Consider the following 27,170-nt stretch of genomic DNA (forward strand, 5'->3'; position numbering starts at 1 on the left):
GTTGCAGTGCGGATGGTACGCTTGTTGTTTTTAAAAGGGTAACTTAATGTTGGTTTGCAAACAAAAATGGCTAATTTTTGGAAGGGTCAATCGGCTGTACCACTGAGAAATGTCTTCGAAAGTAAAGTTTGCCTAGCATGAAAGTATTAGGGATGAGGGAAGCAAATCTGGCCATCCATCGTCCACTTTTTCTCCTATAAAAAGTTAAAGATCTCGCTTACCTTGACTGAATACTGATACAAATGGACACGTACTAGTGTAACCATCGGTCACGTACTTGTGGAACCTTCGGTCTTTGGCGACAATTTCAGCGGAAACGTTTTTTTTTCGTATACGCTCTATTCATTTGTCAAGATCGGTGACTCGGTTTGGATGGGAATATACATGTCCTGTTTGGTACGACATCATGACAATCGGCAACAGAAGATCAATCAAAAATCGAGACGTTAAGTTCAATACATTTAATTGTTCCAATAATATTACAGCACTGTCACCCTTAATTCATTCGATTCGGATGTTGCATCGACTGCATCTGATGTTGCATTTGCTGATTTTGATATTGCTGCTGCATCATCTGCTGCATTTGCTGTTGTTGCATCGGACCTTGTTGCCCTTGATGTAAATGTTGGTTTGTCGGTTGAATATGCTGTAGAGTTGGGTTCGATTGGATTGGCACTTGATTGGCAACTGCTTGTTGCTGTGCTGTTGTTTGCTGATGTGTTGGAGCTTGCTGCTGCTGCTGCTGTTGTTGTTGTTGCTGTTGTTGTAATGACGCTTGGTTTGTTTGAGGTGTTACTTGTTGCTGCTGTTGCTGTTGTTGTTGTGGCTGTGATTGTTGTTGTTGTTGCTGCTGCTGTTGTTGTTGTACCGACGAATTATTTGTTGGTACAGCTGTGGTTTGGTCGCTATTGGCATTATTCTCGGATACAATTTCGTCAACATTTAAGTGAGTTATGAAGCGCAATCGCATCTGAAGTGCTGGTCGCAATTTTCTTATGATCGTTTCCGATTCCACCTTCAACATGTCACCAACAAACATATATTTGATGTGATACCTGAAATCCAAGCTGTCAGTGACCGCAAATTGGCAAAGTATTTTCAGTAAAGACTTACAATAAGTCACATATTGGATCCATGTACTTTAGCGTTGTCGCGCTCTGTTTTTTATCGACTTGTTCCAGTAATTCGTAGAGCAGAGTCGTTAGTTCGTAACCGATTCTCGGACGCTCTTGGTCCAGTCTCAGCATAAATGGAGCAAACAAATGACAAAGATAGATCAGCTGGTACTCATTTTGGACAAAATGTTTCAGCTTGTCCTTGATGTAGCTGCAAAAAAAACGAGAACGAAGTCATTAGAGAAGAACTCACCATGTCGACCAAAGTTCACGTGTCACTCTCATTGAACTTTAGCCGCTGATTGAATGTTGTTCTTACTCAGCAATCGTTGAAATCTGACCGATACTCGAATGATGCAAAACAGATTGACAAATCGCCAGCAACAGAACATAGCTCTTTTCCAGCATTGATTCTTTGACCACTTTGAAGTTGAACATGTCGAACGGCGAATGACGGTACGACCACTCGACCATTTTACTGGATGTTATCAATTCATGTAGTCGATCGTACATTACGCTCCAATAGGCTTCGGGCAACGAAGACATTATCACGCCGATTGCATTGATCCAACTATGGATCTGATCTTGTGGTATAACTGTGTAACCTTTCAGCACAACGTCAATGATATTGTTGGCAACACCTTGCGGTCCCACTGGAAGACTAGACATTTTTGTTTGCATTGTTGTCACATCCGATTATAAAATGTTTAGTTTTGTTACCTCATCAATTCCACACACGTAACATAGAGAGCATGAGCAGCAGCATTCGGAAATTCATTGAAACGCCAGTCAGTGAGGTAGAAAATATTTTTTCCGCTGATTGCTGTAACAGAATTCGTTTATTCTTCTTAATCAGCCGTTGGCCCTCACATGATAAACTGACACGAGCTACTTACTGTCAATGAATCGTCTCATGATTGAAATGTAATAGGACAACTCCGGATTCCACAGCGTCGCATCAGCATCGTTCATCTGAATGTACAATTGATACTGTTCCGTTAAGGCCCAGTTTGGTGGTCTCATGTCAGACAGAGCTCCACAAACTGCTGCAACCAATCGTTTCTTCGACGGCGGACGATTTCTCAATTTTCGTTCGTAGAAGTGCAGCGTGTTGTACAAATAAGTAATTGGTCGGTCTGAAAGGCGTTCCGATTAGTGCATTCGCTTCCATCGCGGTTTCTCAGAGTCAATAATTAGCTCGCTTACCGTGGAATTTGTACAAGCATCCCAGATGTTCCAATATGATTTCCAGTGTTTTGCTGACACTTGGAACACTGACTTCCAAAAATCGATGAATGACAATATCAAGAACGGGAATGAATCGCAAGCAAACGTTGCCGAAATACACGGGCAGTGCTGTTGGATGACTAACTGATTCGTCGGGTGTGAATTTTTCTCGATATTTTTGATGGAATGCCAGATGCTTTTCATGCCTGCGAATGTGAGAATTAGAATCACGAAGTCAATCCCGACGGGCGAAACGTTTTACCAATTCGTCTGTTTCCAATAATCGGGCGAATTTTCCTTGACAAATTCCAGTACACGATTACGGAATTCGTGTGTCTTCAACAGCAACAGTTGAATAATGAAGAAGCAAACCTGTGCTTCATTGCCTTCGTGTGTTCGTAGGGCCAAACACAACACCAGTCTATCAATCGTAACCACATTGTATTTCCAGATCATGTCGTTGATTGTGTCCACACACTTGTTGATGTGCGTGTTCATTCCAGAGTCGGTCACTTCGAACACCAAATAGTCACACAGTTTACGCAAATGGGCCGAAAGTGCTCTAGCTCCCAGGCGTTCCAAAATTCTGGAAATTTGAATTTTTCAATGTTAGGGCTGAAGGTCCACCGCAGAAATTCGTCGATCACTTTGTTAAAAGATTCACGCACCACATCGATTCATACTTACTTGTACGCTACTGCGCTAATGCCGTCTGTTTCCAAAATCATTTTGAACAGCAAACACAGGAACAACGGAGGTGTTCCGGCCACACTAAAGTGAGCAATGATGTCCTGCAGATTAGATTAACAATAGAGCCCACGTTAACAATCGGAAAACCCAAAATCACAGCCGCACTCACGTTTTCGTTGGACATTGATACCCAATTCCGATACTCCTCTTCAACCGACTTTTTCAGCTGCTGTTTGTTTTCCTTCGGCGTGGTGTTCTGCGAGAAAAATGTGTTCAAAATTGTTGGAAAACAGGCCAACGTGTGCGAAGCCCATGAATGCGGAGTATTTTGCATTATTGTGATTAGCAGATCTTTGCACCAAGCTGTAGATTGATCGTCGTTACCTGCTCGACAAATTTTTATTTTTTTAGCAAATAGCACCAAACCGGAACAAATTCTATCGAAATTACCAGATCCGGTTATATGCATCGATCGGGCAATCGTCAGTATTAACGTTCGATTGAACTCTTCGCTCTCCAAACTAACAGCACTGCCAGGTAGTTTTGGCTCCGTAAAGTACCGAGTGAGTTGTAGCGGTACTTCAGCACTTCCCAGTCCGGTTATCAAACGTAATGCCGTTGATTCAACGCATAAATGTAATTGAGTCAGATTTGTGTGTGGCACGGACGCCAACGAATGTAGATGCGAAAGTAATTGCACTCGGTAGAACGGCTGAATGTGATGCATTCGATACGAAAGCATTTCGAGTAGTGTGTGTAATATACCCCATGCTTGAGATTTAAAAACAGCCGGCAACAATTGACTCAAGAATCCTGAAAAAAATCCGGGATGTTTGAATCGTGAACAGTGTTCGTATACCTGAATGTATCCGCACCCTTGATTCCGAGCGATTCAATTTCTGTGTACACCAAAAGTCTCGAATATGTTTCCACCAGTGCTGGATCCATATTGATAACGTTCGGCATCGATCCCTTCGTTTGGGTCTGGGCCTGTTTAATGATGTGGGACACTATGCTGTTAGAATGAAAAGTTTTGTTACAAAATTCCGTTCTCAGTTGGAAGCGACTCGTCAGCTTGTAGCCTTTTAGTGTAGCCTCTCACAGACTAAATGAATTAGATCCATGATCTCGCAACAAATCGAAACCAAACATGATTCCATATCCGTCCTATACAAGACCACTGATGGCATTTGAGATCTCACTTACCTGTGTATCAGCGACATCTTTGCATGTACGGTTAAACTATCGAGCGTGATCATCGGTAATGGAAATGTAGCTGCATTCGTGTTTGCCGTCGACGATTGAACGTTTTTATTTATTGATTCAACTAGGGCAGCCATTGGACGGGTAAAATATTCCTGAAAGGGGAAAAGTTATTTTTTGCTCGAAGACGTGACACAAAGTGTCAGAATCGGGACATTCACGTCAAAGGGACAAATATGCTAACTCACCGGATGAGTGGAATAAGCGTTGCACATCAAAACGATGACGAAATCTGATCCCATGGTCAAAGGTGCGTTGTTTGACATCATCAAATGTTGCAAAAATCTGCGGAAAAAATGCAAAATTATTTCTCGATCTTCCGAAAATGTCGTTGCATTCGCCATACTCGTGATGCTTTTTCAGCGATAGTGGTATGGGCCGATTGATGTTAATGTGTTCGGATTGCGCTTTCTTTTGCAAGTGGAACCAAATGCCTGTGATCAGAAAATGGTTAATGTGGGAATCAGACAGCCAGGGCTCGTACTGAAATTCGATTCGTCCTTATAAGGAAATAAGGACAATTTAAATGCAAAAATGAGGACATTCTAAGGACAATTTTGAACTGAAAATAAGAGCAATTTCGCTTGAAAGAAGTATTTTATTTGCGAAAGAAAGTTGTAAGGTAAGCGAGGTAGTAGCTGACCGTCTAAGCAATTTTTCAACTTTGGTCATCAGTATCTCAGGATGATTTCGATGAAGCTAAGTTTTTCCTTCGTCAGAATTTAATTTGATCTGTTCCCATTCCGTAGAATATCAGAAATATTGACAATTAATTAATTTTTATTGTAAAAAACTGATTTTACTGAAGCACTGTTTTTGATGCAGTAGCTGACCACTAAAAAACGGATCTTTTTATACCTGACCAGTCTTGTTGCAGTAGTTGACCGCTACAAAATTAAGATATTTTTCACATTTATCGCAATAATTTCGCATTATTCGACACACCCCCCCTGAACAAAAATAAAGTTTTACCGAAAATGCACCCAAAAATTGATCGCTGTTCTGAATAGAGGGACCCTAGGGGAGTTCAAAACGATGGTCCGTTAAACTGGACCAGATGCTTCCCCACACCCATACAACTAAGGAAAAAATTGTATGGGCTGGGGAAGCATCTGGTCCAGCTTAACGGACCATCGTTTTGAACTCCCCTAGGGTCCCTCTATTCAGAACAGCGATCAATTTTTGGGTGCATTTTCGGTAAAACTTTATTTTTGTTCAGGGCGGGTGTGTCGACACTTTTTCACTCTTAATTCACTGATATTAACCAATTTCAATGATAAAAACTCATAAAAACACAAAATATCAACGAATTTTAATCACATCATTTTGTACACAACAATGCACATGGAAGGTGAATTTGTCACATGAAAAAAATGTACGGAATTTGGTGCGGTCAACTACACAAACATGGCATATTTTTGATGCAATGTTTTGACCACCATGTAATTAATCAAATATTAACTTTTACCCGCTATTTATGTTAATAATATTAATTGTCGAACTATTTACTACCTAAAAACACCAAAACTTTGTCCATTAATAATTCTTTTGTCAATAAAAACCTTAAATTAGACCACACCGATCTTACGATTTTCTTAAGAAATGTGCAACTTTGTACTGAGATGGTGCACTGGTTTCATTTTATGGTTGTATCAAATAAGTAAACATAATAATCGCATTATTTTCATGAAAAAATTAATCTTTAGGCTCTAAAGATTAATTATAACGTTCATTTGTAATTATTTTCCAAAACTGATAAATAATACCCCCGCTTACCTTATCCGGTTGAAGTTTTCGATGCAGATGTAACTTTGATGAATTTCTGTGTAGCGGGAATCGAAGCTACGCAGGTGATATTGGTCTCAAACGAAAGCTAAGGGCTCAAAGTTTTTTTAGTGCAAAAAAATTTCACGAATTTTCCGATTTTCCCGTAGTTTTTCCGAATTTTCTTAAAAATGATATTTTAAAACTGAGGTGAAACTTAAGTAATTTTTAAAATTGATTCAGAAAAGTTTTTTTTCTTCGCTATTATCGTTGCACATTCAGTTTCCAAACTTTTAACGATGAAAAAGTTTTTGGATGTTCCGCAGCAGTGGTAACTAGTTTCAGTTTTCATCGAAAATTTGATCCCTTTTGCATGGCGAATTTTTTTCGGCGAAATTTTTTTTCGTAAATTTAATGAGAATTAATGAGACAGTTTTTCGATTTTTAAAAAAATATTAAGTTTCCGAAATCTGCTAAAATCTGTAAATTTTCCTCCTTCGGCGAACTTTGACAGACCCTAAAAAATCCAAAAACGTTTCAAACAGCACAAGATTACTTATAATGCTATGCTGGGACCCTCAGCTTTCAAACGATACCAAACCCTCCACAACCGGATCAAAGGTAAGTGGAAAAGGCAAAACAAAAACGATTTTAATTATTTTGGGTGAGTCAGCTTTTGACAACTTCCGTTTTCTAATCAATATCCCTTTAAAAATGATTTTTGCAGCTTTTCCACTTACCTCTCATATATTTCGAAATTTGCTTGAAATTGGGTCCAACCACATATCTCACATCACAAGGCATACATCCTTTGATCCGGAGGTAGAGTGTTTGGTATCGTTTGAAAGCTGAGGGTACCAGCATAGCATTATAAGTAATCTTGTGCTGTGTGAAACGTTTATGGATTTTTTAGGGTCTGTCAAAGTTCGCCGAAGGAGGAAAATTTGCAGATTTCGGAAACTTAATATTTTTTTAAAAATCGAAAAACTGGTTTTATTTTGTTTTTAGATCATGCTTAGCATTCCTAGTACTAGTCTCATTAAATGTACGAATCAAAATTTCGCCGAAAAAAAATCGCGATGCAAAAGGGATCAAATTTTCGATGAAAACTGAAACTAGTTACCACTGCTGCGGAACATCCAAAAACTTTTTCATCGTTAAAAGTTGGAAACTGAATGTGCAACGATAATAGCGAAGAAAAAAAACTTTTCTGAATCAATTTTAAAAATTACTTAAGTTTCACCTCAGTTTTAAAATATCATTTTTAAGAAAATTCGGAAAAACTACGGGAAAATCGGAAAATTCGTGAAATTTTTTTGCACTAAAAAAAACTTTGGACCCTTAGCTTTGAGACCAATATCACCTGCGTAGCTTCGATTCCCGCTACACAGAAATTCATCAAAGTTACCTCTGCATCGAAAACTTCAACCGGGTGTAGATGGCGCTAGAGGTCACTTTTTCAAAGTCTCCTAATCGTTTTGGAATCCCCAAATGCATATTTATCAATGGTAAAAAATTCACGCTTTTATACCAAAATGCACCAAAATGCAGCTAGTGAGCCCTACTATTATGGTGTTTGCGTTTAGCTTGATTTTTTCTTTACAATTTTTTGTTTCAGTTATAGGGTGCCTAAATTTTTTTTTAAATCACATTTTGATTTTTCCATACAGATGTTGCGTTGGAAAATTAAAGAAAATAAAATTATTTAGAGCTACTCATACTTTTATCTATTTTTTGATTCTGTTCTGTGAACAAAAAAAATCATAAAAATTCAAACAGAAAATAAGGACAATTAGTACAGTAAGGACAAAATAAGGACAATTCTCGAAAAGTAGGAAAAATAAGGAAATAAGGACAAGAACGACCCCTGGACAGCGAAAGGCATTTCTACTCACATGTAGGAGCCATTTGTCTGGTGCAGTAAGACGTTTTCGTGCAATCGGGCACCGCTAGTGGTTCTCTTTCCGGATACAGAATATCGTACAGACTTATAACCGACAGGAAATTCGACAACGGATTTCGTTGTATGCTGCCCGATATGAATTGCAGCAGCGCCCACATAAGATAATCTCTGCCTTTGCGCAGATCGCGAACAGCCAACTGAAATTCAACAGTCAGATTTCGAGTCCATTCGTCAGTAACGAGACAACGATCAAATTTACCTTGTCATGCAGTGAAATGACAATGTTCGGGAAGCTGGCGAATTGGAAGAGGACAAAATAAATGAGCTGCGATGAGATGTGTACCCATAACCAATGCGTCGGACTTTGAGCCTCATCGGCATCCGTCGTTTGAACGGGATCCGCTTCGGAACGTTCCATTGCCGACATAATTAGCCAAACGAGTTGTTCTTCGATCGAAACGCAGCGTGTTTTCGATTGCTTCTGTAGATTCAACATCGAGCAGACTGCGAAATTAAACAGTGACATTGAGAGACGTTGCTCGAATGAATAGCAAATTGGTGTCACACATACCCATGTCCTTTGAGTAAGGCTGTTCCAAAACATATCGCAACAAATGTGTCTGCGGTTGGAACAATTCAGCGTCATACGGTAAAATACCTCGGAACGTAAATTTCAATGTGTTCGGATCCAAACGCCACGGATTCAATGTTTCCGTGTAACCAAAATGTTCGACAATCGGTAACATTCTCGAGTGGCCAATGACGGAAACCATTTGCGCAATATTTCGAAAATCTTCAACGAAATTGACCGCCAGCTTGTTGATTTTCAGTGGATGCAACGGTGTTGACTTCTGTATCTCATTTGCTATAAAATAGGCCGGAAGCAAACTGGCATTTCGGTCGAAAATGTGTTCCAAAACCGCTTGAACGGCTTCCATTTGCGGTAAAATACTCAAATCGATGTTATGGGGAAATGTCTGCGTTTTGTCACGACATCCCTTCATTATCTCACGAACACCTTTATAGTCAACACCGCCGATAATCTTTCGAATCAATTGGAACGAGCCGATCCAAAAGTCTTTGTTCTGATAAACTAATTTGTCGCACAGGAGTATTTGCTCACAGACATGTCTGAAATGAGGCACAGAACTGTCATTGTCTAATGTCACCGAGAAACCCAACGGACAATTACCTTGGGGTCAGAACATTCGCATTGACCATCTTCTGGAGTACTTGCATCAAACAATTCAGCTTCCCAGAATTGCCTTGCGATGCGGCAAGCAGCAAGAACTTTCGAACGGCGCTCTCTTTGAACTCGGGTGTGAGTGGTGTGAAGATCGCAACTTTAAACGAAACAGAAAACGTCGAAGAATTTTACATTTTGTAGCGTAAAGTGGAAAGTCATTACCAAAGTCTTGATAGAACTTTTGAAATTTTTCTGCTTCTTCTTCATGATGATGAATGATAGTGAAGTTAAATGCTTCTTCCAAGAACGAAACTTTCTAAAATGATAAAATCAGAATTCAGTCGATTTCAGTTCGCAAATCCAGCGACGAAAGCTTATTTACCAAAACATCATGAGTTAAATTCGATATTTGAGTGTCAGAAGATACTGTTGACGACGCCATCCTAAATGCATCTACTACTGGTATGACATTAATGACATTTCTTTTGCGACAGCTCAACACACACATACAATGCAAACGATGCAAACAAACTGTCAAAACAACGCAGTGCGTTGGTGAAAATCATTCGGAGCGTTCGGAGGGTTCGGAGCGCCGAGACGTATTTTATTATGCGGTAGCAGAGTTTGTGACGCAGTAGGTCTCTTCCATCGTAACTGCCGAAATGTTCTTTGACAAGCGAAAAAAAAACAATGCCAGCCACAGAGCCACAACCTAACCTTCTTTCTCATATTAAAGGAAACCTTCGTACGACCATTATGACATTGACATTGACATTGATGGAAATGGTTGACTAGCCGAGATAAATAAATTAGTAAAACTTCAGTCCAATAACAAAACATTCATCATCTTCATTATCACCATCTTCGTATCATCTTCATCGTCCTCATCTTCGTCATCATCAACTTTGCTCAATCGGCACTGTCGGTACCAAAACTTGAATTGAAGTCTGTTGCAGCCACTGAGTCAAGTCGCTTAACATTTGTGAACAAGTATGAACGTTCGTCTGCTTGAACAGGTTCCAATTATTGTAGCTCAAAGCAGATACTGGTTTCATTAATCCTCTGCAAGGTTCAGGCCGTTTATTTGTTCGGTGTTGCAGTGTGCATTTATAGGATGAGTTTGAAATTTAATGAGGCTGAGGGCCACCTTCAACAAGCACATAAACCATGTGTTGTGCCTCATTTCCCGTCAAGTAAACGTATATGTGACTAGTTGCCGGTGCGACTGCTGGAAAGGGGTGATGAATTGTGATAAGTTGTCGTTTTCTTGGTGATGTTGAGGGCACCACAAATATTGGTACATTTAGACGATGGCCATCTGGTGACGTCTGAACATCTATACTCCTTGACACGGTTGCTTCATCATCGATTGTTTCGTCCAACAAGTCCCTCACGATCTGTGGTCGGCCATCTTTTCATTGTTTTGACAATGCCTGTCTGATGGCACGGATTCGATCAACCACATATAATTAAAGACCTAGTCGTCTGGTGGTTGATAATTCAACAAATGTAGATACATTGCACTCCGTATCTATAGAAGAATCAAAACCCAAGTCGCATAATATGAAGGTTTGAAAAAACTTTCATTTGTCTACGTATACGTATGTGTAAAATCCTACTGTGTTTTGTTCGCATTGTGGTAGCTTTACCATATGACTGGCCACGAGTTAGGAAGTTTAGTGTTGAGTTGAAATTGCATTTCAACTATGATTCGCTAGATTTTCTTGAGAGCAAATCGGTATAGTGTTCGATAGAGCCCTGTATGGAGTACCACTGTCGCCATTACATGGCCTGATGAGAAATAGTTATTTGGATCACAAGGGACGAAAGTAAAGAAATTCAACCGTGTGCGAGAGTTGCTGCCCGCGCCGAAGGCAAGGGCCGCAATCGCACAGGTTGAATTTCTTTACGTCGTCCCGTGTGATCCACATAACTTTTTATCACGAGAACTACGAAAATTGTAATTGAGGCACATAAACTCGAAGAAATGCGTTTGAGAGGGGTCCAGGGGGCGGCAGCCCTCTGGTTTAAGAAAATATTAATATTATCAACCATCACAACAATCAGACGTAAAAACAACAACAATATCCTTTGAATTATTCGTCATCAACTTTGTATGTTAACATTAATCAGAGCACTGGCGCACGGTTTGTTCAATATTGATCAAAGTAAACATCTTGACAAGATTTGAGTTTCGCATTATGTACATCGACTTTCGCATTATGTACATCGACTTTCGCATTATGTACATAGACTTTCGTATTATGTATTAACCGATTTCGATACATAACTTGCATTTTTTTACTTTCGCTTCCCGTTTGGGAACCGAAAATTACAATTTTCGTAGTTCATGTGATGAAACGGTATTTGTATGCTTGCTAAGAGGACCGAAAGTAAAGCTGTCAATTCGCGGGGCGAAAGCTTTCTGCATATTAATGGAAAACGTCGAAAGACGTATCAAATTTTCTCACAGATCGAAACAGTGCTCGTACGTTTTTTCGTTGTATCTACCCAAGATAAACCCAAACTCGCTCTCCAAGCCGATTCATAATGTTAGTCTTACCAATGAACGTCAACACAAGGTATGGTCGAATGTCAAACTATGTATGGAGCGGAGGACATAGCGATTTCATATAAACAAACTCACCTCTCATGGGAAAATCGCCATGTCCTCCGGTTTGTATGAACAGACCATACCTGGTTTATACTTTCATTGAGTCTAACCACACAGAGACATATCTTACTGACATTTAAGGGGAAATCGTTTGACGTATGACTCAGAGATACTAAATATGACAAATATAGAGTTGACTACAGGCTACAAGGGTAGGGTCGATGATAAAACGACAAATCTTGCCACCTCTCGAGTATAGTTATAAGAGAGTCCTTTGTAAATAACTAACCGTAATTGAAAACATGAAGAGCAAAAGTGTTTTTTACTATTATGTTTGCTTGTATCATTTATGTAACCTTTAAAGCAGGTTTGTTAGTAAAGTACAGTCGTCTCCCAACAATGATTTTGTTGTTAAATCACATAGCGAGTTCTGTCAAACGGTTGAAAAGTGCCATTTTGTTTGATGATCTACTTTCCACAAATTTTTCGAGAATTTTGTAACTTTAATTTCAAGTCCAATGTTGTTTTTTACAAATCTCTTCTTACTACTGGACTAACGTGAATTTTTACCTAAAAATTTACTTCGAAACTTCCGATTTTCTTTCTTAAATTTGATCCAAAATTTCTGCGAAAATTCTTAATTTCCAAACATCATTCCCTACAATTAGTAAGAGAAATGATAACAGGTGGCGCGTTACTGTACATTTAAAAAAATCAAACAAAAACATCATTTCAGCGGCGGATCCACATCTCATTTTCAGCGCAACTAAACGCATGTCGTTCATATCACCGTCGATATAAAAATAAAAATTCTTTGTGTCTTCGATTTTAGGCTATCTTTCTCAAATAATTAAAAGGTTTTTGTGCCCTAGGTTCCGTAAATTAATATTAAAATGTGCAACAGTTTTGCAAAACATTGAATTTACATTCAAATAGTACAATGAATTCGAGTTTTCAAGGAACAACAACATCCGTTGATATCTAAAATTGATCCTGCATCTCCTGTGTGTCATTTTTTTTTCTTGTACAAAAATAAACCAAGTGAAAATTTCAACCAAAATCCGAAATTTTGTAAAATAAATTTTATTTCCGTGTACATCGGGTCGGAGTGTGTAAAAGTGTGATGTAAAATGAAATACTTTACGAATAGGTAAACACCAACTGGGCCAATCCATTGAACGAAAATAAATATTTTGTCCAAACGAAAATTCTGTGTTGTGCGAAATCCAATATATAAATAAAGCAAAGTGGTTGTGTGGTGTGCGTTGTGAGCTGCATTAAATATAATCGAAAAAGAAAATTGTGTTAAAGGAAAATGCCTGGGCTAATTGGTGTTATTGAATTCGTGGACGAGACCAGGGAAGATTACTCCAGTCCGACTACATCAAATTTCGTCTATCGAATGCCACAATGTCGTCAAACGATAAGCTCACTGGAGGAGGTACGTAATATATCACAATATAAAAACTTAGAATAATTCGCAGATAATAATGTACTGTGGTGATGGTGTGTATATATAATGAATGGCATTCTCAATCCCATTTTTGGGAAGTCACACATTCAACATTATTGATGTGCATTACCTTATCGCTTCAATTATGCGTAGACACATTGATATATTGACCTTACTATGATTTTAAAATTCAATTTCATATATCGACGCTGATTCGTGTCGTTTGTCTATATTACAATCGATTTGTTTCATTTTTATTGGTGCTGCGACGTCTGATTGAACCTAATTACTGTTTCCAATTTGAAACGTGACCCTTGACTTTTCAACCAAATATGATGTAACCAAAAGGTACCAGATAATAAACATTTAAATTTAATTCAAACACGAGCTTCGAGAGTATAATATATTGTGCATATGAATGTACTGAATATACGTTATACATCATTATATCAAAATATATGATGCACGCTCTCTCATAAATCCATATGCCTTACACCATCCAAACTTCTATGATCTCGTTTAGTGTAAAATTTAATTAAGCCAATTATTCTAATTCGAAAATATTAATTCGTGACTTCGAGTTACTCGGGTTATGACAGCACTGAGATGATATGGCCACATGGTTAACTGGTTATCTTTAATTGGAAGGAAAAATCCGGATTTCCGTAACAAATGAGTGTTTCATAGTTGAGATATAATAATTATTTGATCAGCGATGGAAAGTTTAATTTACTTTACTTCTCTGAAACTCGACCTCACTTATCTTAGTGAAATATCTTATCTTTCTTATGGGACATGAAATTGATATACTGATCTCGCCTTCGGCTCCGATTAACTTTCCGGAAAGCATCATTTGTCTCATAGATACGTAACATACTATTATTTCCGACTTAATCAATGTTAAATAAGGATTTGTCCCCGTTGGTGTTCAAGGTTGTTTGCTCTGTTCATCCTATCGATTCAATTGAGTTATTACAGCATACGTAATGATGTGTGATGTAATTACGAAAATAAAGTTAACGGAAAATGTTTGATTGTTCTGTGTGTCTGAGTGACGAAGTAAAAGCGTCAATTTGTGTCACACAGATTTCCGTGCAGATCTCTTCCGATTGTAACTTTTTGATATTTTGAATATCACATGATGTCACATCTAACTTTCTCTAGAATAAAGAGCGATTCTTTTGAAAAACAGCCTACCGAAATCGGACGCATTTTCCAGTGGACTTTTTTATACGTGCCTAGAAAGGTATTCGACCTTAGAAGCCGAAATCACTTTCAAAAAAATTCTTCGAAGTTTGTGTGGCTGGTGAAAGGTGATCAAAAACCGAAAACTTCACTTTTCTTACAAAAATTTCTCCAGTTACGCGAGGCGTACAGGGTCGTGTGGGGTGTCATTAGAAAGGTAATCACGTGTACTATTGAGCCGAGTAGGGACTTATTGGGTTTAAAATTCATTGACACTGAAATATGTGCAGTTAAAGTTTTCAATCGAAGACTTACACTGTTCTTACTGAAATTTCTCGAGGTACGCAAAACGTACATGGTCGTGTAGGGTGTCATTTGACAGGTAATTTAATGTGCTTTCGTGCCAAATAGGGTCTTATGTGGTTTGGATGCATATGTGATGAAATAGAAGTTGAAATGTTTAAGTGCTCATATTTCATCGCATATGCATTCAAACTCGATAAGTCCCTATTTGGCCGAAAAGCACATAAAATTACCTTTCAAATGATACCCCACACGACCATGTACGTTTTGTGAACCTCGAGAAATTTCAGTAAGAACAGTGTAAGTCTTCGGTTGAAAACTTCAACTGCACATATTTCAGTGTCGATGAATTTTAAACCCAATAAGTCCCTACTCGGCTAAATAGTACACGTGATTACCTTTCTAATGACACCCCACACGACCCTGTACGGCTCGCGTAACTGGAGATATTTTTGTAAGAAAAGTGCAAGTTTTCGGTTTTTGATCACCTTTCACCAGCCACACAAACTTCGAAGAATTTTTTTGAAAGTGGTTTTGGCTTCTAGGGTCGAATACCTTTCTAGGCACGTATAAAAAAGTCCGATTTCGGTAGGCTGTTTTTCAAAAGAATCCCTCAAACGAAAATTGGCTCTATAATAAGTGCCTATCATTGCTAAATTCATTGATCGATTTTACTGAGATTTATCGAAAGTAAATTTTCTCGGTAAATTTCAGAAAATTCGGTTATAGTAGATTATTGAGCTGGTCTACTAAATGTGTTATTAAACGAATGTTTTTTATGTGTTCGCGAATACAAGTCAAACAAAAATTATATTCAGAGGGGAAACCGAGGATTTACAATTATTTGTTTGTATTGTGTTCGCCTATACATAAAAACATGGGTTGTTGCAATTTCCTGCCGTAACTTGTAGGTGGAAGCTTCTTATATATTGATATCTTGTTCGTTAGAAATTATTACAGAACAAGCTAGTACATTTAGAGGCAGTGAAATTTCAGCATGAATTTGCTTCAGCTGTTTTTTCTATGATCCGATCAGAGAACTGATAAGTTGGTACGCCTGTGGATTCTCTGGATCCGATCCACACGAACGATCAAAGCCGTTTATACGTCTTTATACGGTTTTACCATTACCACGCGTGTGTAGCAGTTTTAATCATGTAAACAAGTCTTAACAGTTCTCACTATATGAGTGGATCAGCTGAAAACAGCTGAAGCAAATTCATGCTGAAACCTCACTGCCTCTAACTGTAAGTATTTAATGACCACTCTAGTGTCCTACTATCTTGTTCTGTAATGTCACCATAGCGGCCACCAACGAATTAAATTAATATACTAATAATGGGCCCTGACTGTAACATAGAGAAAGACGACTCACAGCTAGTTGACACAACGAAAATTAAGAACATTAATAGCAATACATATAGACAAGAAAGTGAAAGAGGGTCAAGCGTGATTGCAAGAGGGTCCAAAACGAGGTCCAATGTATAATATTAACTACTCACAAACAATGTCTGCTCTCTGATTGCGTACTTTTCTTTGATATTGTTTTACAACCCGGAATATTTTTACAGACTTTGGAATTCGATCGCGAAGGATTGACAAAATTGAAGAAAGCAGTCAAAGCTATTCACAATTCTGGAAATAGTGAGTTTCAGTACTAGCATACGACCGAACTTGTCTCTACATTTTTTCCATTCTCTCCAGCTCATGTTGATAATGAGATGTGTCTAGTAAGAGCATTGGAGCGGCTCGGAAGTGTGGCTCTTTCCAAAGAAGAGCCAGACATTGGAGCGGCATTTCTCAAATTTTCAGTGGTTACAAAGGAGTTAAGTGCTCTGATGAAAACTTTGGTAAATAAGATATTTTGCTAAATTCATTTCGTTCAGTTGTGTATGTACAACAAATGCGTTCGCAGATGCAAAACATCAGTAACATCGTAATGTTTCCCGTTGATACTTTATTGAAATCGGAATTGCGGGGCGTTAAAGGTGAGATCAAGCGACCATTTGATAAGGCAGCCAAGGACTACGACTCCAAATATTTGAAAATCGAAAAGGAGAAAAAAGCGCAAGCTAAGGAAGTTGGTATGATTCGAACGGAAGTGAATCCAGCTGAAATTGCCGATGAAATGGAAAAGGAGCGTCGGGTATTTCAGCTGCAAATGTGCGAGGTAATAGATTGACCAGATTGTGCTTGACGAGTTGGCTAATCCAAGTTGTCTTTTCCAGTATTTAATTAAATTTAACGAGATCAAAACCAAAAAAGGCATTGAGCTGTTACAACATTTAGTAGAGTATTATCATGCACAAAATAAGTAAGAAACGTTGTTGGAACACGTTCCCATGGATGCATATGACTAACGACTTTTTCTCTTCAGTTATTTTAAGGATGGTCTGAAAACTATCGCCCATTTCGGAACGTATATTGAAGACCTGAGCACTAAATTACAAAACATCAAGCAAAAACAAGATGAGGAGAGGCGGCGCTTGTTAGAATTGAAAACTTTACTTCGAAGTACCCCGGACTTTGATAGGGTTGAGGTATGTGAACCAGCGAAACTGAAATTCGATAAAATGTAGTGATGTCCCCTCTCTTGCCGTCTACGTAACAGAACATCACAACAGAAAAGGGAACTGGATATTCATTGCATCAACTGCAAGGTGATAAAAACCATGGTATTACAAGGACTGGCCATTTGCTGAAAAAGAGCGAGGGCAAAGTGCGACGGGTGTGGCAAAAACGTCGGTGCCGTGTAACCGCCAATGGATTTTTAGACATATGCCATGCCGATGAATCGAAACCACCGACACGGGTAAACCTTCTTACGTGCCAAATAAAACCGGTGCCTGACGATAAACGTGGATTCGATCTAATCAGCTGTTAGTATTACACAAAACAAATTTTTTATCGAAATTTCTTTCCTTTATCTCGATTCTGTTTGCTTTTCTCACAGATAACAGGCCATATCATTTTCAAGCGGAAGACGAAGGTAACTTTTGCTGTTGAATCGAGCAATTCATTTAACGATACTTTACCCATTCTCCTTATGCATTTAATGTGCCATTTTCAGCTGATCAAAAAATATGGTTGTCTGTGCTGATCAACTGCAAGGAAAAAGCTTTGGCCAAAGCTTTCCAGCATGCCAATCCGCAGATGAGTCCCAGTTTGATAGAGCTACAGAAAACTGTTATTAAGTAAGATCATCGTCCTATTTCATGTAAATTCACTCATCTACCTCATTTCTCAGATACGTTCAAAATCTACCTGGAAACGATCAATGCTGCGATTGTGGTTCCAAGAATGGTAAAACATTTTCGAACAAAAATTCGTTCCAACAGATTTCACACTTGAATCTATTGCAGATGTTACCTGGATAAGTCTCAATTTTGGTGTTCTAGTTTGTATCCAATGCTCAGGTGTTCATCGAGATTTAGGCGTCCATCACTCACGTATACAAAGTTTAACATTAGATAATCTAACGACGGCTCAACTACTGATTGGTCGTGCCATGGGAAATACTCAACTGAACGAAGTTATGGAGGCTACACTCGGCAAATTGAAACTGGGACCGGACAGTGGCATGGAAGAGCGATACAATTTCATTCGTGCCAAATACATCGGGAAGCGTTATGTGATGCGAACTTGTGCTGATGATCGAGATCTACGCATCGACCTGGAACAAGCCATTATAAATGCAGACCTGAGCCAATTGCTGCAAGTGTGGGCAGAAGGAGCTGATTTAACCTGTGTACTGCCATCGTCGGAATTCGGCGAGACCGCTCTGCATTTGGCTGTACTGCGGGAAATGGGTTCCAGCTTACATATAGTCGACTTTTTGATACAAAATATGCCAGCCAATGGACTGAATAAACCAACAAATCCACCAGGGCCGATGGATGTGTCCGGGAAAAATACATCGTTACATCTATGTTCGTTGCACGATCGACGAGAATGTATGAAATTGCTGCTTCGATCTGGCGCCGATTATGAACTAAAAAATTCGCAAGGAAAAACGTCGCTTGATATTGCCAAGGAAATGGGTCACGAAGCATGCAAAGAACTTATTGAGTGTGCCGTACGTAGAGAAAAAAGCGCTTTCGATCACATTAACATGGACTGGAATTTCCCGCATGACGATGGATCAACCGATTTTTCGGACGACGATACCGTGATGGAGGAAAGGGTAAGTGCTGCAAAGTTAAATTTTGGCCACATTGTAACATTTAACACATTGTAGCGCCCTCGTTCACGACCATCAAGTTTCGCTGGCGATTCGCCCGGTCCGTTAAGATCCAGATCGTCAACATGTGATTCGATTCAAAGCGGTTCCAGTCCTAGTTCCAGTTGCATGCCATCTAGTCGACCGGGTACTTTTCCTTCATCACATGCGGGCACAAGTCCGAAGCAAATATCACTTTCTCAACAAGGTGGCTCAAGTCCAGGCTCTGCTTCAAGCGTCATGAAAAATCTAGCACAGACGCCAACCAATTCAGGCAGCCGAAAATCTTTGGTTTCGGGGAAAGAGGTCCGTTACACGCAATTTGTAATCAATTTAATTTAATAAATTTTAAATATCTTCCAGAAGCGCAACGCTCCTGCTCCACCACCAACATCACAGTCTATATATGGCACATTACCACATGCACAAAGAAATAGTCAAAATATCGACTCTCTTGAGTTCCGTAGCTCCAGCAAGAACCAAGCCGAAATGTACAGCACATTGCCCCATCTTCGGAATCCGGAGGGGAAAGGTTTCGGCTTTCACATTGACAACAAAGCGTATGAAAGATTCGAACCATTGATAACAGCGTCACAACAAGCCAAATACGATAAGCACAAATACAAGTACGAACAAACCGACCAACAACCAATTCTAACGACATTCGGACATAAACGATCGCCGAGTGGAGATTCGCTGGGTCGAAATATAAATTTGGCTGGAATTGGAGCAAAACTGGTGCTGCCAGCCGGTGAAATTCCAATGCTGAAACCAGTCGACAAAAACTTAATCAGACCAAAGCTACCTCCACCTGGTCCTCCATCAAATAACGGATCAGGTTGGTGTTTGATTTGTCCTTTTGTCTCTTCGCATCGGAACTAACGCCAATCCTCTTTATTCCAGAACGGGGAATATCAAACGGACAATCCAATGAAAGTATTAATTCGATAGATGATGGCCCGGTGGCACCGCCAAGAAAGGTAATTTTGTAATTAATAGTTAACAACTTTGGCCGAATTCCAAGCCCTTTTGTCTGATTCCATCTTTTTATCTCCGTTAATCGAAAACTTTTATTTAGCGTAAAGTTGCAAGAGTCGGAGTGGTCGTCAAATCTTTTGACCAAACGGTATTTATATTCGAAAGCGCGGTGTGGTTTTTTATTGTGGCAAACAAAGAACTAACTGCTTTGGAGCTTATTTTTGTTCGCTGAGTCTGATTAGTGCATAGCAAAGTTGTGTTTTGTTGCAAATGTTTTAGACGTACAAATGTCGATGTATCGGTGTTGAGAGTCAAAATCCCACCATCTTCGTTCATACTAGTTTTTGTTCAGGGAATACGTGAAAAGCGGCTCGCATGCACAAAGTTTTCTATAAAGAATGATGCTTGTTCAGTCTTTAAAGGAAGTTTCTTCGACCATACTCAGATATCAGTTTTCACATATTGTCACAACGAACTGTTCAATCGAGTTCCTGTCTAACCTGCCTGTGTAAGTGAGCAAATTTTACTTCTAATAACCAAAATCGACTTTGTGATTTTGGGAAGATGTTTTCGATTCAATTCAATCCACTCATTCAATCTAGGATATTCATATGCTTCAAGTGGCTGGATTTTTCTCTCGTTAAATGAGCACGTCGTTAACGGTCAACGGTTGCGCGTATCATTCAAAATTTCGAGTATTTCTTTACGAATGAAGTATTGTGAGAGAAATGAAGAAGACTTCAAGCCGGCCAAGATACACTAAACCCAGTTGATGGTTCAGTGCGAGGTGCGGATATTTGTACTTTTCGTTGACAGGATTTTCAAAAAAGAAATTCATCTTTACGATTTTCAGTGATTTTCTATGATCTTAGGAGGATTTTCAAGAATTGTCTCTTTATTTTCTCTTTAAGTCTTGAAGGAAAGGATGCTTTTTTTCGGTTGACAGAGATTTTTTGAGTTTATCCGCCCCTCGGTTTTGTGCTCAATTTATCTAAGTTCAGAATTTGCTTTATGCTAGAAAGTGCAACTTATATCAAACTAACATTTGCAATGATGACCGGAGTTTTTCTTTAACATTTCTGGTAGTGAACAGCCTCCAAAAACAAGTGCCAAACCATATCATCTGGATATCATTACCTTTTCCTGTTTTACCTTTTTTTGTGATTGTTCATTCATTCATTTAATCGACCGAATTACTCTCATTCTCATTGTTCCAAAGACATATTTCCAGCATCGGAACTTGCGTTTATTTTAACATTTCATTTCATTTCATTTCCCAGCCCGTTCACTGTTCCAATCCATCGCTGGATTGGAATTTTTCACACCCCAACCGCAATAGCAAATTCAAAATTTTCCTTTAATTGTCCGATTTGTAGTTACCCGACGACACTCAATACGGCGACTATGGTGATCTGGAGTATACGAGAAGTGATCTGGAAATTTTAGACAGTTCATGTGATTCCATTCAAAATATTGCCCCACCGAAATCCACAAACCGTCGAACGGACGTCACTTCCGATGGAGTCTACGATAAAGTGCGCAGTCCAACCAATTATGCCACCTACGTAAGATTGATTTGATTTTTACCAGAATCGAACCGAATATGAAAATGTTGATCCGTACATTACAGGGTGGTGGTGGAGTACGGCGATGCCGTGCCTTATACGACTGTAATGCAGATAACGACGATGAGCTGGAGTTTAAGGAAGGTGAAATTCTGGTCGTACTAAATGAACGCACTGACGATGAAAATTGGATGGAAGGCGAAATTGAAGGAGACAGTTCGCGGCGTGGAATGTTTCCCGTTAGTTTCGTGCATATGTTACCCGATTAGGTTGTGTGTGATGCGTTCCCTCTTTAGCACGGTTCCTTTATCAAACAAACAGAAAGAGAAAACCTTTTTCGATATAGAGATTAGGCATTTATTTTGAGTAAAAATTGTTTTTTTAATTTAAACAAAAAAAAAGATTAAATTTTAAGTCAAAAAAGAAATCAAAGCGAATGTGTCTATAAATATATTTTGAATTTTGTAATATATTCTGATAAATATGATAAATGAAGATGTATTTGTATAATCCAAAATCACGTACCGGGTAAAAAAAAATATAAAATATTTATTTTAAAGACTAAAACATTAAGTGAATGATCAGACCATGTAAGATGTAGGACATGCGCTATGTGTAAAAAAAAGAGGATTTATTTTAAGTTAATGAATTTGAAAGCCCTACGGGTTGAAAGCCATTTTTTATCGATTTTCATCGATTGAATCCGGTGAACCGTTCACAGACCACGATAAGCAACATGACTCCATGATGATAATACCGGCGAAAATGCGTGTCGTCTGTGAAAGGATTCGGGGAAATTTTTATTCTGTGAACAAGTCAATCAATCAAAACGTATAATTACACATGCACAATGTATGATTTACAAATCGATTCAGTATTAAAGCAAAAAATTGCAAAAACCATTTTTTTTGTTGCATCTCTTTTTTGGTCGTATTATTGTTGCACCCTTTGTGGCATTGTTTTATAATTTTTGGTGTCACATCAAAATTAATTCCTTTTGTAAACAGATTGAAGGAAACTCTTAAAAAAAAGCAACAGATAACTGAGCGGTCGTTCATAAATTATGCAATACCAGAGGGTGGAGGAGGTGTAACGGTTGCTAGGAATCTCGCGCCGCTTCATTCACAATAATTCACATTTTGACATATTTTGTATAAGGAAGATGTCACTTTGTGAATTATTGTGAATGACGCGGCGCGAGATTCCTTAACACCGGTGTAAGGCTTACAGTCCTTACATTTTTTTATTGAAAAGTCATACATTTTGCGTGACAGGTTCTTGAAAATGAAATTTTTAGCGTTACGTAAATTATGAACAGCCCCTGAAGCGAAATTAATTTGTAAACATTTTTCTGTGATTTACTCATATGATTGTCATTATTATTGGCATCATAATTCCAGGCTGAAATATGTAAAAATTATTTTTTAGGTAATATGAACGTTGCGATGGCAGGTATTGGCAGCAAACGCTTTTCCCCATTAACATAAACTGCCACCCCAGAAATAATGCGGTTTTGACTAATTTGATGAAAAAAGTCTTAAAACGGGATACATTTTATGTTACCGTTACTGATGTCTTTTTCATTTTAAACTAAATTCTCTAAATAAAAACGAAGACTTTTGAAATATGAAGACTTTAGCAGTATTATACGACAATACTTTCGAATGAAAGATCTCTATCCTATTGATCAGGAAACTCATCAACATTTCATCAGAGAGGAACAAAATTTAGCCAATCGTCATGACTATAACAATCATCTTCGACGGTGATAATACATGCACCTTTTCTTGTTGACAACCTGACCGAATTTTTGCCTTATACAAAGAAAACTTCGCAAAATAGACAAATTGTTAGAATAACTAAACCCAAGTTTGAGCTCTTATCAGAGACTATTTTTGGGATAATATTTTCCCATATTTACTTGAATTTTCCCAACTTTTCCTTAATTTAAATAAAAAATATTTTTGAGAAAATTTGGAAAAATGTTGAGAACTGTTTTCCCAAAAATAGTCCCTAGTTCTTATGGTTGACTGGGAGCGGCAGACAAATTATTCCAACGCATTACTGTTATCCAGAGTCTGTCTAAAGTAGTTTTCTAGAAATTTTCACTGGTCATAAATTGGTTCACTGGTTATACGAGACGATCACTGTTCATTAGAGCAATGCCGAAACTCAATCTGAACAATTTTGTGCGATGTTTTCGATGTGACAAAAAAAATGAATTGCAAAGGATCCTCTCAACCATTTTATATATTTAGGATTAGATTTTGAGTTGTCATTTTGGAAATTAAGCCAAAAATAAAAATTTAGAACATGACAAACACACTAGTGACACATGACAAAGAACTCTAGCTAGTGTTGTCTTACTGTAGACACTCATAGTAACGCCACGGAGACCTAATTCAATCAATTTTCTATTCTGTTGTGCTGTAATTTGACAGGAGAACAGACTAAAAATTTGAATTGGGTCTCTTTCGTAGATGTTATGATCAAATCAATGAAGCAAAATATTTGGTTACGAAAAACTTGAGAGAAAGTGACCTAATTCGATTTTTCTTTTGTTCTCCTGTCAACTGAAAGCGAAACAAAATACAAATTTGAATTAGGTCTCTTTCGCGTTGCTATGTGTGCCTACAGTAAGACAGATTACGTAGTTATGCAGTAATAGTGACACATCTGTCGTTGTTTATAGCAATTTAACAAAACGAATTAATTTGATTCAACTCTAGCATCGTTCGAAAGCACACGAGCAATTTTGATGGGATCGACAATTATGCTGCGTTTTCCATTGTTACTATTCACGACAGACTATACGATATCAAACGCAGCATAATTGTCAATCTCATCAACGCAAAATTGATCGTGCGCTTTCGGCCTAATCGATGATGTGGAAAACATCTGCGTTTCCGTTAATGAAATAATTCTTTATCGCGCGATTATCTGTTGCTTTAAAAATTGTAAAAGTTGAAGAGAGAACAAAAAAAAAGTATTAAAAAAACGTCGCCACACAAAGTAAGATATTTTCCGTATTGCTGCCATAAAACAAGGAGAGAAAAATTTAAATTAAAACAAAGATTATAGTAGCGTGTATAACAAAAATAAAAAAACAAAAACAAAAAATCAAAGAAAGAAAAAGTGTATTTAAAGTATAAAAAAACAAATAAATTATTATATGAATTGTTGTGTGAATTGTTACAACTGAAACACATGTTATGCCAAAATAGTTAAGAATATTAAATGAAAAATGGAAAAAAAAATAGAAATAAAAAAGAAAAGAAAATAAATTTTACTAAAACAACAAGCAAATCAAACCAATATGAGAATATGTATAATGTGTGTAGTTAAAACAATAATCGAAAAGTATTTAATATAAAATAGATACGACAGGAATGTCAAACCTACTTATTGCTGATAAAATAAGTAAACAAAAAAAAATGTTTCGTACTAACGATTGTCTTATTATCCAGTACAAGAGATGTGAATATTTAGTACCAACCGGAAAGACAAAAAAAAACAAACAATCTATACCACCACCACTCTATCTATTGATCCACCTAAATTTATGACACATTTATTGAACAAACCGTCAAAAGTCCCGATGGATGGGAGATATTAATATTAAATTAGTAGAACACCAACACACTGTCTGATTTCCATTTTTCCGTTCTCACCTTAAAGTTTTTCTCATATCATCTTTATTGGAAGTTTGCAATTATTTAATTTCCCATAAAACCAACGGTACCTGTTATGGATGACTATCTCTTTGTAGTAGGTACTTAATGTTCTGCAAGAAATTTCTATTTTGAACTTGATTTCATTGTCATTTTCCTTTTAGTCGTCAAAAATAGACCTTCCAAATGAAAATTGCAAAATCCATTTCCCTATTTTGCAGTTGTCAGTTCTCTTGCTGTACATTGTGTTCATACCAACCTTCCAAATGTGTATACCGAATCGCCTTCACAATTAAATCACAAAGGAAATTATATAGTCAAAAAGTCATGTATACCATTGCCAGGACATCTATTTTCCCTTTTTAATATTAAAACGCATCGATTACGGACAATCGTCAATCCACTTCAAACATCAATTCAATTATTTTGCTTCTTGAGCTCACATTAGCAATTTTACTGTGAAAATCCAATGTCCACTCCACGCAATTAAGTTCAGAAGTGTACAGTCTCGATATTTTTAACTTATGGTCCATTGTTGTCGCAAAAATCTGAATACCGACAGATTCCTATTTTGTTTTCCTCAATTTTCCTACACGTACTCAACCAGAATCTTGTGCCGAATCAGCAACAGCTGAACATCTCCAGCTGGTCGACAAATAGAATACCTTTGCATTGAAAACAATTCAAAGCCAAGCTACATACATAAGTTGGGGCCATCTATGAGCGCACATAACACGTATGACTGTATAAACTCTTGTTTAGAATGTTTATTATACAAGCCGAATGTATTTGTTGATCAGCTGTTGCTGATTCGGCACAAGTTTCTGGTTTAGTGAGTGTACCAACAATTCCTAATTTTCTTTACCGATCTATCGCCCCTACGTAACCTTGCTCACATTCCTTGTTTTAATTTAAAACTTAGAAAATTGAAAGAGAGATAGAGAGACTAATATGCCTAGCATGTGTAAATGTCAATCTCTTGCAAATACTTAGACCAAAAGAAGCAACCGCCTCGTTAATTGTATGGCAAAAACTGGAACACAAACCTCCCGCTCCCCTCAAAACAACAATACGTAATTATTTTTGGCTCCCTAAACGAATTATTGCTCATCATCTAACGTTTACTCAATATGGCTTTTTAATCCGTCCGTGAAGCCCCCTTTACATAAAAATCATTGACAGCTTTTATTGTGGAAAGTTACTAGATAGGTCGTTGACACGATAATAGAGACGCTTTTTGAATGTCTTTTGATAAAGCACACCACTTCTTTTTTAAGAAAATGAAAATTTAGCTCGCAAAATTAACAACAATGTTAGAAATTGAACTCAGAACAACAAAACTAATAACAACAAAAAATGCTAGAATTTAAACTCTTTAAAAATGTGTGTTTAGTATGTAGTGAAGAGAAGATAAAAATATATTTAACAAAAATCAATTGTGCGTGTTAATTTCACATGAACAAATTTATTTGCAAAAACAAAAAATAATAATTTAGAAACACTTGCGACCATTTATATGCCCAATATGCTCGGATATTGTTCGACATAATTTTTCTTTTATGTTTCCAAACATTTTGTTTTACTTTCTGACATTTTTTTTTATATTCTCTTAGAAATATAAATATTGTAAATAAAATATTGTGTTACCAGAACGAAATGTGGTTTCGATTTGATAAGACTGGGGAGCCTGATTAACATCATCGATATCGATAGCGACGACTCTACTACTCTGGCCAAGTTCTGCTTTGCCCACGTAAGAAATCCGACTTTCATATCTAAGTCTCTGATAGGCATGGGCGATGATAATTACTTTTTTTTATCGAAAATTATCAAAAATATATCGATAATCGATAATTATTGATATTTTGATAATTATAAAGATATCGATAATTCGATATATCGATATTTCGGTTCGAAAATCCGATATTTATCGATATATTCCGATATATCGGTACATTATCATGAATTTTGATTGATTGATATTTTGATAATTATCGATAATTATTAAATTGATATTATCGATAATTTTGAACG

The 27,170-nt window shown here is 37.6% G+C and overlaps 2 protein-coding genes across 4 annotated transcripts; one reads left to right on the plus strand and one right to left on the minus strand.

Moving 5' to 3' along the window:
- Window positions 1-446: 446 nt before the first annotated feature.
- On the minus strand, window positions 447-9,645 carry LOC119073974 (mediator of RNA polymerase II transcription subunit 23). The gene is made up of 20 exons (XM_037179879.1): window positions 9,531-9,645; window positions 9,371-9,464; window positions 9,155-9,305; window positions 8,534-9,093; window positions 8,222-8,466; window positions 7,955-8,159; window positions 4,642-4,729; window positions 4,484-4,580; window positions 4,239-4,390; window positions 3,908-4,047; window positions 3,483-3,845; window positions 3,202-3,416; window positions 3,030-3,133; window positions 2,605-2,928; window positions 2,322-2,548; window positions 2,012-2,251; window positions 1,836-1,938; window positions 1,435-1,776; window positions 1,114-1,326; window positions 447-1,055 (listed from the first exon to the last, which is right to left on the minus strand). Exons 1-20 carry the CDS (start codon window positions 9,588-9,590, stop codon window positions 497-499), a joined length of 4,482 nt encoding a protein of 1,493 aa, XP_037035774.1. The 5' UTR covers window positions 9,591-9,645; the 3' UTR covers window positions 447-496.
- A 2,890-nt stretch (window positions 9,646-12,535) lies between these two features.
- On the plus strand, window positions 12,536-21,866 carry LOC119073975 (arfGAP with SH3 domain, ANK repeat and PH domain-containing protein). Of its 3 annotated transcripts, none has more exons than XM_037179881.1 (17): window positions 12,536-13,203; window positions 16,275-16,347; window positions 16,408-16,553; window positions 16,619-16,873; window positions 16,932-17,017; window positions 17,081-17,243; window positions 17,315-17,582; window positions 17,657-17,692; window positions 17,774-17,897; window positions 17,951-18,006; window positions 18,066-18,886; window positions 18,941-19,228; window positions 19,286-19,760; window positions 19,826-19,902; window positions 20,001-20,048; window positions 21,277-21,465; window positions 21,531-21,866. In XM_037179881.1, exons 1-17 carry the CDS (start codon window positions 13,078-13,080, stop codon window positions 21,732-21,734), a joined length of 3,435 nt encoding a protein of 1,144 aa, XP_037035776.1. In that variant the 5' UTR covers window positions 12,536-13,077; the 3' UTR covers window positions 21,735-21,866. The 3 variants fall into 3 exon arrangements, with proteins under 3 accessions (XP_037035776.1, XP_037035777.1, XP_037035778.1); XM_037179882.1 differs by having other exon boundaries at window positions 19,289-19,760; XM_037179883.1 differs by lacking the exon at window positions 20,001-20,048 and having other exon boundaries at window positions 12,537-13,203.
- The last annotated feature ends 5,304 nt before the right edge of the window (window positions 21,867-27,170 follow it).

This window comes from Bradysia coprophila, unplaced genomic scaffold, assembly GCF_014529535.1.
Source record: "Bradysia coprophila strain Holo2 unplaced genomic scaffold, BU_Bcop_v1 contig_138, whole genome shotgun sequence".
NCBI lineage: Eukaryota > Metazoa > Arthropoda > Insecta > Diptera > Sciaridae > Bradysia > Bradysia coprophila.

Excerpts from the sequence above, each read along its gene's own strand:
- LOC119073974 (XM_037179879.1), bottom strand. The coding sequence starts at position 9,590 with ATGGCGTCGTCAACAGTATCTTCTGACACTCAAATATCGAATTTAACT. Across the intron at positions 3,134-3,201 it reads TATCAATGTCCAACGAAAAC|GACATCATTGCTCACTTTAG; the intron begins GTGAGTGCGGCT and ends TCTAATCTGCAG. Across the intron at positions 2,549-2,604 it reads TATTGGAAACAGACGAATTG|GCATGAAAAGCATCTGGCAT; the intron begins GTAAAACGTTTC and ends TCACATTCGCAG.
- LOC119073975 (XM_037179881.1), top strand. The coding sequence starts at position 13,078 with ATGCCTGGGCTAATTGGTGTTATTGAATTCGTGGACGAGACCAGGGAA. Across the intron at positions 17,583-17,656 it reads TGGATTCGATCTAATCAGCT|ATAACAGGCCATATCATTTT; the intron begins GTTAGTATTACA and ends CTTTTCTCACAG. Across the intron at positions 18,887-18,940 it reads ATACCGTGATGGAGGAAAGG|CGCCCTCGTTCACGACCATC; the intron begins GTAAGTGCTGCA and ends AACACATTGTAG.